Genomic DNA, 13,811 nt, shown 5'->3' with positions numbered 1-13,811 from the left:
AGGAACCTTTAGACAATTATAGACACAAAATGCTGCAGTAACTCAGCGGGACAGGCAGCATCTCTGGAGAGAAGAAATGGGTGACGTTTCCGGTCGAGGCCCTTCTTCAGACGATTATGATTCCTGCTCAAACGGGCAGAAATCCAAGCGAGACTAAATCCAACACTACTAAATTAATCAGAGATAATAAATTAATCAGAGATTGATAGGTTCTTGATTAGTAAGGGTGTCAAAAATTATGGAAAGAAAGCAGGAGAATGGGATTGAGGGGAAAAAAAGTTTGGACATTGTCCCTCTGATTGCGTGGGTTTTTTTCCGGGTACTCCGGTTTCTTCCCACATTTCAAAGACGTTAGTTAGTTGGTTTCTGTAAATTGCCCCTAGGGTAGCGTATGGGTGATTGCAGGTCAGCGCGGACTCGGTAGGTCGAAGGTCATGTTTCCACACTACATCTAAATTAAACTAAAGGTACCGGGGAATACTCTTACAAATGTTCAAAACAGTGACCTTCTACATCCAGCAGGGGGCAGATGGTTTTACGGACCCGAGAGGGTTTCAGTAACCCAACGTCTCAGATTACGTGCTCAGGTCTGACGTGGGTCTTGAACCTATGATCTTCCAATACGACTTCAGCAATTCAAATCAAATCAGGAAAACAATATAGCCGTGGTTGTACAGCAAGGATAATCCAGAGGCACCATAGTGTTGAAGTTACATACCAACATTGTTTTCCCGTTCCCTGGTGGGCCAAACAAGAGTAATCCTCGAGCTGGAGCTCTTAGTCCTGTGAACAACTGGATTGGGGGGGGGGGGGGGGGGGGGGGGGGGGGGGGAAGAAAGAAAGGAAAAAAAAAAAAAAAGAAAAAAAAAAAAAAAAAATCAAGAACTCTCAATACAATCATTTCCTATATCAGATATCCTCAAAAGCACAAAAATGTCATCAGTTGCATTGAAACAACGTTTTTCATATGGCATACTCATGATTTTCTCAAAACATCCCACCAGCAAATATACTTAGAAACAGCCGTCACTGCTTTGTTGCAAGTAAATGCCACAGCCAATCACTGCATAAACCTCGATACTGCACTCAACAATTCCGCAAACTCTTCTAAAAGATGGATTGGCTTTGGGAGGGGGGTGGGGGGGGGAGATAATTCCCTCCCACACAAGGTTAATGGAGCTACTCCAGGATATATGCAGGTATGCCAAATGAATGATTTTCTCTTTTTTATTTAAAAAAAAAAGCTTTTCACTTGCATTTTGCAAGTGTCACTGGTACTGCCTTAAATTTATTATTAATCACCAGTTGTCCAACAACAAACAGTAGTTTATGCCAAGTCACTTCCCCACACTCCACATGACAAACACAAGATCGCCATTGGGGAATCCAGTGGCGAATTCAGTCGAAACCTATTTACCGATGGTGAGAAAGGAATACAAAGATCGTGAAAATGAAAGGGAGTACAAATTTGAACATGTGGAAGATGAACTCTAGTATAGATCTGTACCATTGCCAAATTCGCCGCCATCATCACCAGAAACTCAGTGTGACCTGCCACATAAATATCATGGCTAGAGCATGCCAGAACTTTGTATCCTGCAGTAAAACGCTAGCCCACTGATACACTTTCCACCATCGATGGAATGTCCCTGGACGAGTGCAGTCCCAACAACTTAAGTTCCACACTAACCAAGAAAAAGCAGCCTGCTTCAATGACAGCCCATGGTAGGGAATTGAAGAATGTAGGTGAACAGAGGGATCTGGGAATAACTGTGCACAGTTCCCTGAAAGTGGAATCTCATGTAGATAGGGTGGTAAAGAAAGCTTTTGGTGTGCTGGCCTTTATAAATCAGAGCATTGAGTATAGAAGTTGGGATGTAATGTTAAAATTGTACAAGGCATTGGTGAGGCCAATTCTGGAGTATGGTGTACAGTTTTGGTCGCCTAATTATAGGAAGAATGTCAACAAAATAGAGAGAGTACAGAGGAGATTTACTAGAATGTTGCCTGGGTTTCAGCAACTAAGTTACAGAGAAAGGTTGAACAAGTTAGGGCTTTATTCTTTGGAGCGCAGAAGGTTAAGGGGGGACTTGATAGAGGTTTTTAAAATGATGAGAGGGATAGACAGAGTTGACGTGGAAAAGCTTTTCCCACTGAGAGTAGGGAAGATTCAAACAAGGGGACATGACATGAGAATTAAGGGACTGAAGTTTAGGGGTAACATGAGGGGGAACTTCTTTACTCAGAGAGTGGTAGCTGTGTGGAATGAGCTTCCAGTGAAGGTGGTGGAGGCAGGTTCGTTTTTTATCATTTAAAAATAAATTGGATAGTTATATGGATGGGAAGGGAATGGAGGGTTATGGTCTGAGCGCAGGTATATGGGACTAGGGGAGATTATGTGTTCGGCACGGACTAGAAGGGTTGAGATGGCCTGTTTCCGTGCTGTAATTGTTATAAGGTTATATGGTTATATGAGCTGACCATTCTCTCCACCATAAGTTCAGCGAGTACAATCTCTAAAATGCAAGGTGGTTGTTTGCCCAGATTACTGTGATAGTACCTCCGATCCCACAACCACTCCCACCAAGAGTAGGAACATCACCACCCGAAAGCTCTCCTCCAAACTGCGCACCATCTTGAGTTGAAAGGGGTTCACTGGGTCTAAATCCTGGAATCCTTGCAAACAGCACTGTGCAGTACCTTTACTAAAAAGACTGCAGCGATTCAAAGAGGATGCTCCCCGCCAAATAGAGAAACTGTCTTTTTGAGAATGCTTTCAATATAAGAATAGAAGGGCCCAATCTTTTCCCTTTCACACTACTTGGAAATGTGTTTACATTTCCTTATGCCTCCATTGCTATTTAAAAAGCTACCACCTACAAGAAGCCTCCCTATCGTTTCCGTTATTGGTGATAAATTCAGCACAACCTCTATGATTTGCATTCAACGCTTAACTGCAAAAGCTCCTTTGTATCAATTGGCCTTTATGAAATAACTCAGTAGTCTGTGCCAAGTTCAAGCAAGCATGAGCTAATGATATGAAGTCATGCTCTTCTTGATGCCTCGGAGTCCTCAAGGCTATTGGTGTAAACATAAATCACAGTAGGATTGGCAGCTCAAGGCTAAATGGGCAGAGAGCCAAGACCTAATACTTGCTATCAACTTTTTCTACCAGCAGGCTGCTCAAGTGAGCTCGTTAAGATGAAATCAAAGTGTGGCAGAGTGATAAACATTACAAGGAGCAGGCTTTGCTTACTTCAGGCCTGATAGTGGGAAGAATGACAATCTCCTGCAAAGCCTGCTTCGCCAGCTCTTGTCCAGCAACGTCATCAAAGCGGACCGATGGCATACTGTGGGAAACAAAGATAACAATAAACACTGCTGTCCTTTTGAGCAGCTCCACCCAGGCCTCTTGACATTTTGCAGCTATTCTCTGTAGTCAAGTCTACAACCACACCTCTAATTGTAGGTAGGAAAATAGTTCCCCTCTAAATTTACCAGGTTCACGGGTTTAATTTTAATTTTATTTTTTTTAATAATCAAAAGTTGATAGGTATTAGTAGGACTAATATACAAAGGTTCAGAAAACCTGCTAGTCTGGCACCAAAGTCATGTGCATGCAAGATTATCGGAGCACTGCACTGGACCTTATCTGCTTCCCCTCTCTCCCACAATAACAAACTCAGACGATTTCAAACCTGCAGTAAAAGGAATAATTTATATGTAGAACCAAATGAATGAGTGGTTGCTAATAAAAAAAATGTTCCTCTTAAAACAAACTTCTACTGTGTTCCCCGGGCACAGCGAATTAATGCCATGTTGTAAAGTTAAAGATCAAGCATGAAGCAACAGATTAAAAATCACCAGTGATTGGGACTTTCAGCAATGTAGGGGTTGGGAAGAGTGGATAAGCGGAGACAAGGCACCTCGAAATGTTATTTCTGTTCCTGATTACAATTATTTGGCCGATTGAGGGAAAAGGCAGGAATGTGAAACACTATGATAAAAGGACAAATGAATGGCAGAGAAACATTTATTTTGAATATCAAGTTCCTCAGTTTCAGAAAAGTTGTAGTTTCAGAAAATCCCAGGAATAATGACAAACAACATGGACGCCAATGGTATTTGCAAAATTCTATCATCTCAATATCAAATTATATTTTTCTGGTCACTCGGAAAGGAAACAGAAGCAAATGGAATCACTCTTGAATGAAAGGTTATAAGGTTCAAAGGTCTGTTTATTGCAGGTGTACCAATGAAGGTAGAGTGAAACTCGAATGACCATACAGCCATACTAAAACAAAGCAACAAGACACACAACTACATAAAAGTTAACATAAACATCCACCACAGCGGATTCCCCACATTCCTCACAGTGATAGAAAGCAATAAAATCTAATCTTCTTCCTCTTTATTCTCCCGTGGTGGGGGCAGTCGAACCATCCGCAGTCGGGACGATAAGGGACCGCCAGCTCCATAATGTTAAGTACTGGAGCGTGTTGGAGCTCCCGAAGTCGATCTCCAGAAAGAGGCCGCCAGCTCCACGATGTTAGGCCGCAGCGTGGACGGAGAAACGATACGGAAAAAAATGCATCTCCGTTGAGTTAAGATTAAAAAAGGTTTCCCCCAACGCCATAGAGGCGCAATTCAGCAGGGCAATTCGGCTTGTACTCGCTAGAATTTAGAAGATTGAGGGGGGATCTTATAGAAACTTACAAAATTCTTAAGGGGTTGGACAGGCTAGATGCAGGAAGATTGTTCCCAATGTTGGGGAAGTCTAGAACAAGGGGTCACAGTTTAAGGATAAGGGGGAAATCTTTTAGGACCGAGATGAGAAAAACATTTTTCACAGAGGGTGGTGAATCTGTGGAATTCTCTGCCACAGAAGGTAGTTGAGGCCAGTTCATTGGCTATATTTAAGAGGGAGTTAGCTGTGGCCCTTGTGGCTAAAGGGTTCAGGGGGTATGGAGAGAAGACAGGTACAGGATACGGAGTTGGATGATCAGCCATGATCATATTGAATGGCGGTGCAGGCTCGAAGGGCCGAATGACCTACTCCTGCACCTATTTTCTATGTTTCTATGAAACAGGACAGTCAGCGCTGCTCATCCATGCTGACCATGATGCCCTATCCATGCTAGTCCCATTTGCTTGTATTGAGCCCATATCCCCCTCAACCTTTCCTATACATGCACCTGTGCAGGTTTCTATTAAATGCTGTTTAGTACCTGCCTCAACTACTTTCTCTGGCCACACGTTCCATATACCTACCATCCTCAGTGTGAAAATGTTGCCGCTTGGGTTCCAATTACATCTTTCCCCTCTGACCTGACAGCTATGCCCTCTAGTTCTTGATTTCCCCTACCCTGGGGAAAAGACTATACTTTCACCCTGTCTATTCTCATCATGATTGTACACACTTCAAACATTACCCCTCAGCCTCCTGCACTTCAAGGCATAAAGTTGTGGTCTAATCCCTCCTTATAGCTCAGGCACTCGAGTCATGGCAATATCGTCGTAAATCTTCTCTGCACTTTTCCATCTTAATAGCATCGTTCCTATAGCAAAGTGATCAAAACCAAGCAATACTTCAAGTACAGCTTCGCCAACATTATCATAGTGAAGTAGCATACACGGCAATAGAGAAATAATCAAGAAAGAATTCATATTCCAGTCTGAGATATAAATTTCAGTTTAAAAATCCTGGAGATGAAAAGAAAATTGCATAATCAACTCTAAAGCTGTGGTATTGCCATAAGACATTCATTGGTTATTAATAAGCTTCAGAAAAACCAGGACGTTTTATTGTCGCTGATAAAAATATAGAGTGCAGATTTTCTTTTTAAGCCTTAGGGCCAATCCAATTTAAATCTACGTCATATCAAACAATTACCTGTCCACCACTTCATTCAGGATTAGGTTTGCCAGCTTGCTGTCAACATTACGAAAATTTTTCATGTCTTTCTTCTTCTGAGGAGTTCCAACAGGGGTGGTGGGTTTGTTTGGTCTGTTGTGCCTTGAACTTGTGGCCTGTTAAAAAAATAAAAAATAAATAAATAAATCATTCATAATGAAATATGATTTTAAAAAAAGTTGGAAGAGGCAAAAACTATAACAGATCCCTCCACCACCCCACTGATTCTTCTGCCTGTAATCTCTTCTAGCACAACAAGCCTTGCCGTCTCCCAGGTCCTTAAATTCAAGGCCACTGTGGATCCTCGATTTCCTTCTCTCTACCATTGCAACTCTCACCATTTAAGCCCTAAATTTAACTTTCTTTCCTAAACCTCATTTATGCTTCCTCCTTGATTACGTGCCTTGAATGTCAGATGTTCTTATAACATTCCTGTCACTTGCTCTGGAAGATTAAGGGTGCATTATGAATGGAAAAAGCTAAAGAAAAACAGGCAGGCTGATCCAGGTATTAGGATAAATTCTAGCAGAGCATCGAGTAAGTCTATACTAGTGCGGCCGATGTTTTGGTTTCCAGGGGCTGATCGTAAATAACTTTCCTACTGTGGCGGCACCTGGTGGTGAGCCACGCGCAGTGCGAACCCTCGGCTCTGGAGGGAGGAATAAAGTGTCTCGGCGACTGAATGTGCAGGTCACGGGGCTCCCCTAGGAGTATATAAGGTCGGACAACGCCTATGCCCATTGAAGGAGTAGGGAGCTGTATCGAGAGAACTATTAAAGAGATATTAGCTACACAAACTGTGTGTCCTGTTTCGTTCCTGGCTGGACATCTTCGAGTCTCACCACGCTACTCCCTTTTCAGAATCATTCACATAATTACTAGGGCCACAAGAAAACGGGCTGCTATTGATAATTACAAAGTCAATCTGAAAAAATACACCTCCAGTGCAATACGCTTTTAGTTCAAGTCTAATAAGATTTTTGAGGGTGTGGCCAGGATGCATAGGCCTGAGCTACAGTGAAAGGTTGGACAAACTAGGACTTTATTCTTTGGAGTGCAGGAGATATGGGGCGATCTTGTATAAAACGATGAGGGGAAATAGATAGGGTGAATGCAGTCTTTTACCCAGGATAGGATTACTCAGAAGGTAGTGGATATTGGGAACGAGCTGCCAGAAATGCAATCAAATGGCACTATTTTAGATAGGGCATCTTGGTTAGCGTGGACCAGTTGCACCCGTTTTCATGATGTAGGACTCTATGACTCCATGTCACTTCTTGCATCCTTTGGCAACACTGGAACAAGAGAGATCATCCAATGCTCAAACTAAGCTTAATCAATGAAAGTGATTATCAGCTCATCCTGTACTCAATGTTCCATTTGTCCACTATTCCCATCATGGCAAAGGAACCCAGAATGTACTATTTATTGGGTATGTGCAAGAAAAATTCTGGAAATGTCATTCTATGACAAAGGTGAGGATCCAAGAGCTTGCAGCACCACTATGAATAGGCACCATGGCAAATGTTATTCAACCAGATTCCATACCATCATCTGATGAATTAAAACTAATACAGACTCACAATTCTCTAACAGCGTTGCTTTTAATAAAAAACAGCCTTGGGACATCTCAAAAGATCACTACTAAAGTCAATTAATTAGTTACAATATAGTCAACATTCTGTTGTAGGAAATGCAGCAGCCAATTTGCACACTATAATCTTACAAACAATAATGTGATACAAAAAGATAGACATAGAGCAGGAGTTACTCAGCAGGTCAGGCAGCATTTCTGGAGAAAAAGGATAGGTTGAAGAAGGGTCCTGACTCGAAACATCACCTATCCCTTTTCTCTAGAGATGCTGCCTGACCTACTGAGTTACTCCAGCACTCTGCGTCTATCGTTGGTATAAACCAGCATCTGCAGTTCTTTATTTCTACTAATGTGACAGTGCTAAATCAGGGATAATATTGGTCCAGACTCTGTTGAGAACTCCAGTTTTTCTTTCAATAATGTTATATGATCTTTCACTTCCACTTGAGGGGGCAGACGAGCTTTAATTCAACAGACTACCTGAAAGGTGACCCCTTTAACAATGCAATTCCTTCAAAAGCTCTACGGGGCACATCAAGCTTTATTTATGCCCTAAAGTTTCTGGAGTCTTTGGTCCACAACCTTTGCCCTTAGTCCCGAGTCAGCGATATCAGGCACTAAAGACAGTATAACAAGAGCAGACTGACAAGATTCACTGGGAACCAGAGAAGAAAAAGTGCCTGAAATTACAAGCGTTAATTATTTTATTTATATTGTTCAAGGGGTAGAACACATGAGAATGAATGAAAAGAACTTGGAATATTTCGAGTAGCATTGTATAAACATGCATCTCAAATACAGTAACAAAAATTCACTGCTTTTTTTTTTTTAAAAAGGAAAGAATTCTCCCAAATGTAATCCTACCCAGTCCCTAGAATAATTAACAGGCAGCTCAGAAATCATCGAGCCAGAAGAGGTTAAACACAAAATAAAATCCCCAATTAACGACATTGCTTTAAGTATTACACTCCATCTCATGTACAAATTATTCCATGCCAGTAACTACACAGCCATCAATATACTGTACTGTATGCCAGAGTGCCTGGAAATTCACAACAAATACAAGGCGATTGAAATTTCCAGTAACAGATGCTTTGGAAGGATTCTCACCAGGGGTGACAGCTTCACCGTGTGTTCAAAGATTGCTTTTGCAGTTTGTTGGCATATATATATAGCTTAATTAGTGAGGGAACAGCATATGTTGCTTTAATCTGATTAATTTTTACGATAATAATGCCAGTGTATATATATTTCACGCCTGTAGAATACAATTGAAATGCTTGCAAAGATTGACTATTTGGGTACATACTTCAGAGGAATCATTTTCAGAGATGTGACAGAAGGAGTGGTTTGCATGGCTATTTCCTTTAGCGACCAGTAACGATAATGTGTCAAATGGCAATACAGCAGACGACAGATGTAGAAATTTAAAGCAACAATCTACTGCAGGGGCTCCAACAAATTGAGCAGCATCAGTGTGGGGGGAAATAATTATAATTGTTTCAGGTTGAAACCTTGCATCAGTACCGATTGCATTGTGGGAAGATAGTCAGTATGAAGAGCAGAGAGGGGGGTGTGAGATGGGGACCTGTAGGTTATTGGTGAGGCAGTGGAATAATAAAATGGAGACATTTGACTACAGATGTGTCAAATGGGCTCCTCTCTGCTCAGATTCTACAAAACCATTGGGAGAATATGACCACTTTCTACACAGATAAAACGGAACTACTCACCTAGTTAATTCCATTCTTCTTCTCAATTAACCTAGCATTTTTAAAACTTTAAAAGTAGTCTTACCGCTTGAAAGAGAACTACAAAATGAAAGCCAAATCGTCTGACAGCAAGGACATAGAACTTCCAAGTTCCATACTTCGAAGTGCTGGATATTAAGTTTAGAGATCCAAAAGAGATCTCTAGAAGTGGCACAGCGGCAGGTTCGATTCTGACCACGGGTGTTGTCTGTACAGAGTTTGCATGTTCTTGGTTCTTGGTCCTCCAAAATATTCCAAATGGAATTTAAACTCGAGGTGGTGAAGGGAGGGCTTAAGCCAGAAAGGGTTATTGGGAAGAAAGAGCTACTTTAAATTTAGTTGCATCTGGTTGGGTAACTATAGTTGGGTGGAGATTATTCCATGCTTTAATTGTGCGGGGGAAGAACGAATTGCTGTATACATCTGTCTTTATAGCTGGGATCACAAATTGGATTGAATGCCCTCGTCTGCTCCTAATTGGTTTGGGTTTGGTGTAGTCTATGTCGAGCTGACCATTTAACATTTTGTAAAAACAGGTCAAACAGCGAGCTTCACGTCCGTCTTGGAGAGGGTTCCACCCCAGATAATTCAGAAGTTTGGTTGACCGAGTGAGTTTTCTCCAGGTGCTCCATTTCCCTCCCATATTCCAAAGTGGTGCAGGTTTGTAGGTTATTGTGCATCTGTAAATTGTCCCTAGTGTGTAGAATAGTATTAGTGTATGGGTGATTGCTGGTCAGCATGGACACGGTAGGCCGAACAGCCTGTCTCCACTCTATCTCTAAACTAAAGACTTAGAGGTCCACATGAACAGAATGTTAAAATATCATGGACAAACACAGAAAACAATCAAAAAGGCTGACGTCTGCCTTTAACATCTGACTGAAGGGAATACAAGAACCATTGAAAACCCTGGATAAACCACATCTGGATTAGAAAGAGCAGTTCTGGGCACCACATGCTCACATAAATATTTATTGGCCTTGAGGAAATGCAATGTAGATTTACCACAAATCCCAATTGTTCATCAGAATCTAAGGAACTGTATTCAAATAATTTTGGCTCAGCATTTTGAATTTATATTTGCAATGCCCAGTTCTTTAATTCTGTTTAATCCAAATTACATTTTAGAAAGTACCATTCACCCTGCTTTCTTAGCAACTTTGTGGTTTACAAAAACAGTTTATTTTAGCCATGAGGTGCTAGGCCAGCAGGTCAGGAGTTACATGGCTTCCGAGGGCCAAGCAGGATAACCAGGAAAGCATTCTGGTTTCTGCTACCCTTCAATGTCTCATTAGTGAATCAACAATAGTGAGAGTGCAAGATCTGCTAAAGACAAGACGTCTAGCCAATATTGATACCTTGGCAGTTGAGGTACTAGGCTGAGCAGGTGCTCGCGATGTCCCAGCGACATTGGAGATTCCACTGCAGCTCTGGGCCCTGTGATGACCACCCTGTCCTGGTGAAGAGGTTTTTGCTGTGCACTTCGAACGAGGGAGAGAATTGCTCGTGTGCATCAAAGGATCCTTTTTCTTTGGAATGGCTCCACTTTCTACAGTCAAAACAGAACCGGTGTCATAAGAACAGACCACATAGCCAGGAACACACTAAACAATGCTCCAAAACCCCTTTTCCATGTCCAAACACACCAAGTGTTGCTCACCCATCAGCCTGACGATTTGATTAAGACGACTTTAAAATTCTCACCCTGGTTTTTAATTTCTGTGATCATCTCTTCTCCTAGTTCCACAGCCCTCCAAGATTCTGAACATCTCTAATTCTGACCTCTTCATTATCCACAAATTTAACCACTCCACAGATAATCATATCTTGATACCTTGCAATAAATTGATACCCCTCTTTTCTCCAAGAAACTGCTTGAAACTTTATTCTTTGATCAAACTCATGGTTAGGACCCCAATATCTAGTGGTAATTTTTGAAATGCAATCACTCATGAAGTACCATGAGATACTTTGCAAAGTTGTATGTACTATTTGGTTAGAATGCCTCCAGCAGAGCTCTGTATGAACATACATTCATTGATTGATGTGGCAATAGACAAAGATGGGAACATATTTCTTCTTTCAATTAAAAACAGTGACACCCAAACAGTGAAATGGAATTAGCTTAGATGGGGCATCTTGATCAGCATGGACATTGGTTGAAAGGGCCTGTTTCTGTGTGATACGACTCTACGACTCTAAGATTGAAGTTATAATGAAACTTTCACAACTTCAAGATTAACTGGATTAGTAGTGCAGTTTATGTGTTGTCACTTCTGTAATATCGGATGTATTTAGTGCACAGTTAGCTCCATTAATGACATCTAATGACAGTTTAAATTCCATTTGGAATATTTTGGAGGACCAAGAAACTAAATAACGAGTTAAACTGTTCTCATGCTTCGATTGCAGGGTAAATATTGACTAAATTGTTTTTTTAATCCACCCAATAGGGCAGACATAAATTTAATGCCTTTTCACATGCATCTCGGTTTCACTGAAGTAGAAGGCTAGATTTTGAGCTCAAATCTCCAATGTGGTTCAAACTCACAATCTTTGATGCACAGTTAACAATCCATGATGGAAAATGTTTGGAAAATTAGTTAAGCTGCTGATCTTGGACCAAATGGTTGGGAGTACTGATCCATTGTTATACCTGTGGAATTTAAATGCAGGTTAATTAAATCTACAATTATAAAAAGCAACGAGTAATGCTGACCATGAAACACCACACTAGGGTCCATCAGGACAGGACGTATGCTGTTCATGTCCTGTCTGGCCAAGGTGTAATCCAAGATTTAGCACATTAACTAATTGTCCTCAGAAATGGACAAACAAGCCACGCTGTTCAGAGGTATTTAGGAAAGGACAGCGAATGTTGGCTTAATCAGCGACGGTTATAGAATAACAAAAAATACTTTGCACTGTGGAAAACGCAAGCCTTTGGAAATAATCTCATGAAAGGTCACATTATACGCTGCAACCCCTCATGACTGCTCAAAGCACTTAAGCACAATGAATGCTGTTATGCAGGATAACTATGACAGATGAGATCCCACACCGACGAGAACAGATAAAATAAACTTTTGATCCCGTTTTTAGTAGTGTTGGATGAGACACTGGTCACCCTAACATCTTTTAGTGGATCATCATTGGCAGGCAGAAATGATCTTTGTTTAGAATGATGACTTGCATGATCAGATTTTTAAAAAAAAACAACCAATGGACATCAAATCCAGGAAGTAAATGCGAAGAAGAATAATAAAGGTCAGATGTTAAGTTGCTGGTACGTCAGAGGTAGCTCACCTACAAACTCAGGTGGATATAATAAAAATCCCATGGATTGTTCAAATAAAAGGGAATTTTCTCTGACTGCCTCAATAAAAACAGATTGACACAAACTTTGTTGCCATATTTCTTTTAAACAATGATTAAACATAAGGAACATCCAGAACAAACTTGCACATTGATAAGCAGGCGGCATCTCTGGAGAGAAGGAATGGGTGACATTTTGGGCCGAGACCCTTCTTCAGACTGGACTTATGACACAAACCTTGTCAAAATTATATGCAAAACGTTTTGACTTTGCAGCTTATTAGTCACAAAATTGAAAGCATAAAATATTAAAAAATCAAATAATTGAAAACAAAAAGCATGAAATAAAATGTAAATTATTTTGCTGAAAAATAACAAGGAGCAAATATGCAATTATGGGTCCTACCCCAGCTAAAATGTTTCCAGGGGAAAGAAATTCTGTCCACAGATTGAACAAAGAATCTGGATGGGATCAGTTAAGTTGCTTGTATGCTGAAACAAGCACAACAGCTTCTAAGACCGCACGTCAACCATTAACAACTTTCGGCAGAATATTTCATGTTGGGGCCCACCCCCCCCCCCCCCCCCAAAAGGCCCAGTTTCTATCCTTCGTTGCCTAATTTTGGGCTGCAGCTGGAAGTTGGGAACCAGTGACCAAGAGATACAATGGATGCAATCTTCACATAACAGCTCCAAGAATAGTGCAGGGGGTAGCACTAGCCACTATACATGGCCTTTTCCAACTGTACTAAAGACATGGATTCCATCAATCGAGAGAAACTTTAGAACACCTTTCTTAAATTCAGTTGCCTGCAGAAACTCAACCTCATCTTGTATTTGTTCCATGACGGCATGCAAACCAAGATTCACGTTGATCAGTGAAGACTGGTATCAAACAAGGCTGCATCATTGCCTCAACATTTTCTTCAATCTTTCACACCACAACATTTAGTTTAAACTATTGCCACGTTGTACTGAGGTACAGTTAAAAGCTTTTGTTGCGTGCTAACCAGTCAGCGGAAAGATTATATAGTCCCTCCATAATGTTTGGGCCAAAGACCCTTCATTTATTTATTTGCCTCTGTACTCCACAACTTGAGATTTGTAATAGAAAAAAGTCACATGTAATTAAAGTGCATATTATCAGCTTTTATTAAACAGTATTGTTATACATTTTGGTTTCACCATGTAGAAATGACAGCTGTGTTTATACATAGTTCCCCCATTTCAGGGCACC

General features: G+C 41.0%; 1 protein-coding gene across 4 annotated transcripts in view; it reads right to left on the bottom strand.

Moving 5' to 3' along the window:
* Positions 1-13,811, bottom strand: part of spast (spastin) — a 48,013-nt gene that overhangs the window by 12,446 nt on the left and 21,756 nt on the right. For all 4 annotated transcript variants that reach the window (XM_055635122.1, XM_055635124.1, XM_055635123.1 and 1 more), the window contains 4 exons: positions 10,618-10,808; positions 5,894-6,030; positions 3,257-3,350; positions 719-793 (listed from right to left, as the gene is read on the bottom strand). In XM_055635122.1, coding sequence (XP_055491097.1) covers positions 719-793; positions 3,257-3,350; positions 5,894-6,030; positions 10,618-10,808 — 497 coding nt within the window. The remainder of the gene's footprint in view (positions 1-718; positions 794-3,256; positions 3,351-5,893; positions 6,031-10,617; positions 10,809-13,811) is intronic.

Source organism: Leucoraja erinacea, chromosome 5, assembly GCF_028641065.1.
Source record: "Leucoraja erinacea ecotype New England chromosome 5, Leri_hhj_1, whole genome shotgun sequence".
NCBI classification, from domain to species: domain Eukaryota; kingdom Metazoa; phylum Chordata; class Chondrichthyes; order Rajiformes; family Rajidae; genus Leucoraja; species Leucoraja erinaceus.
This window is presented reverse-complemented; position numbering and strand designations above follow the sequence as displayed.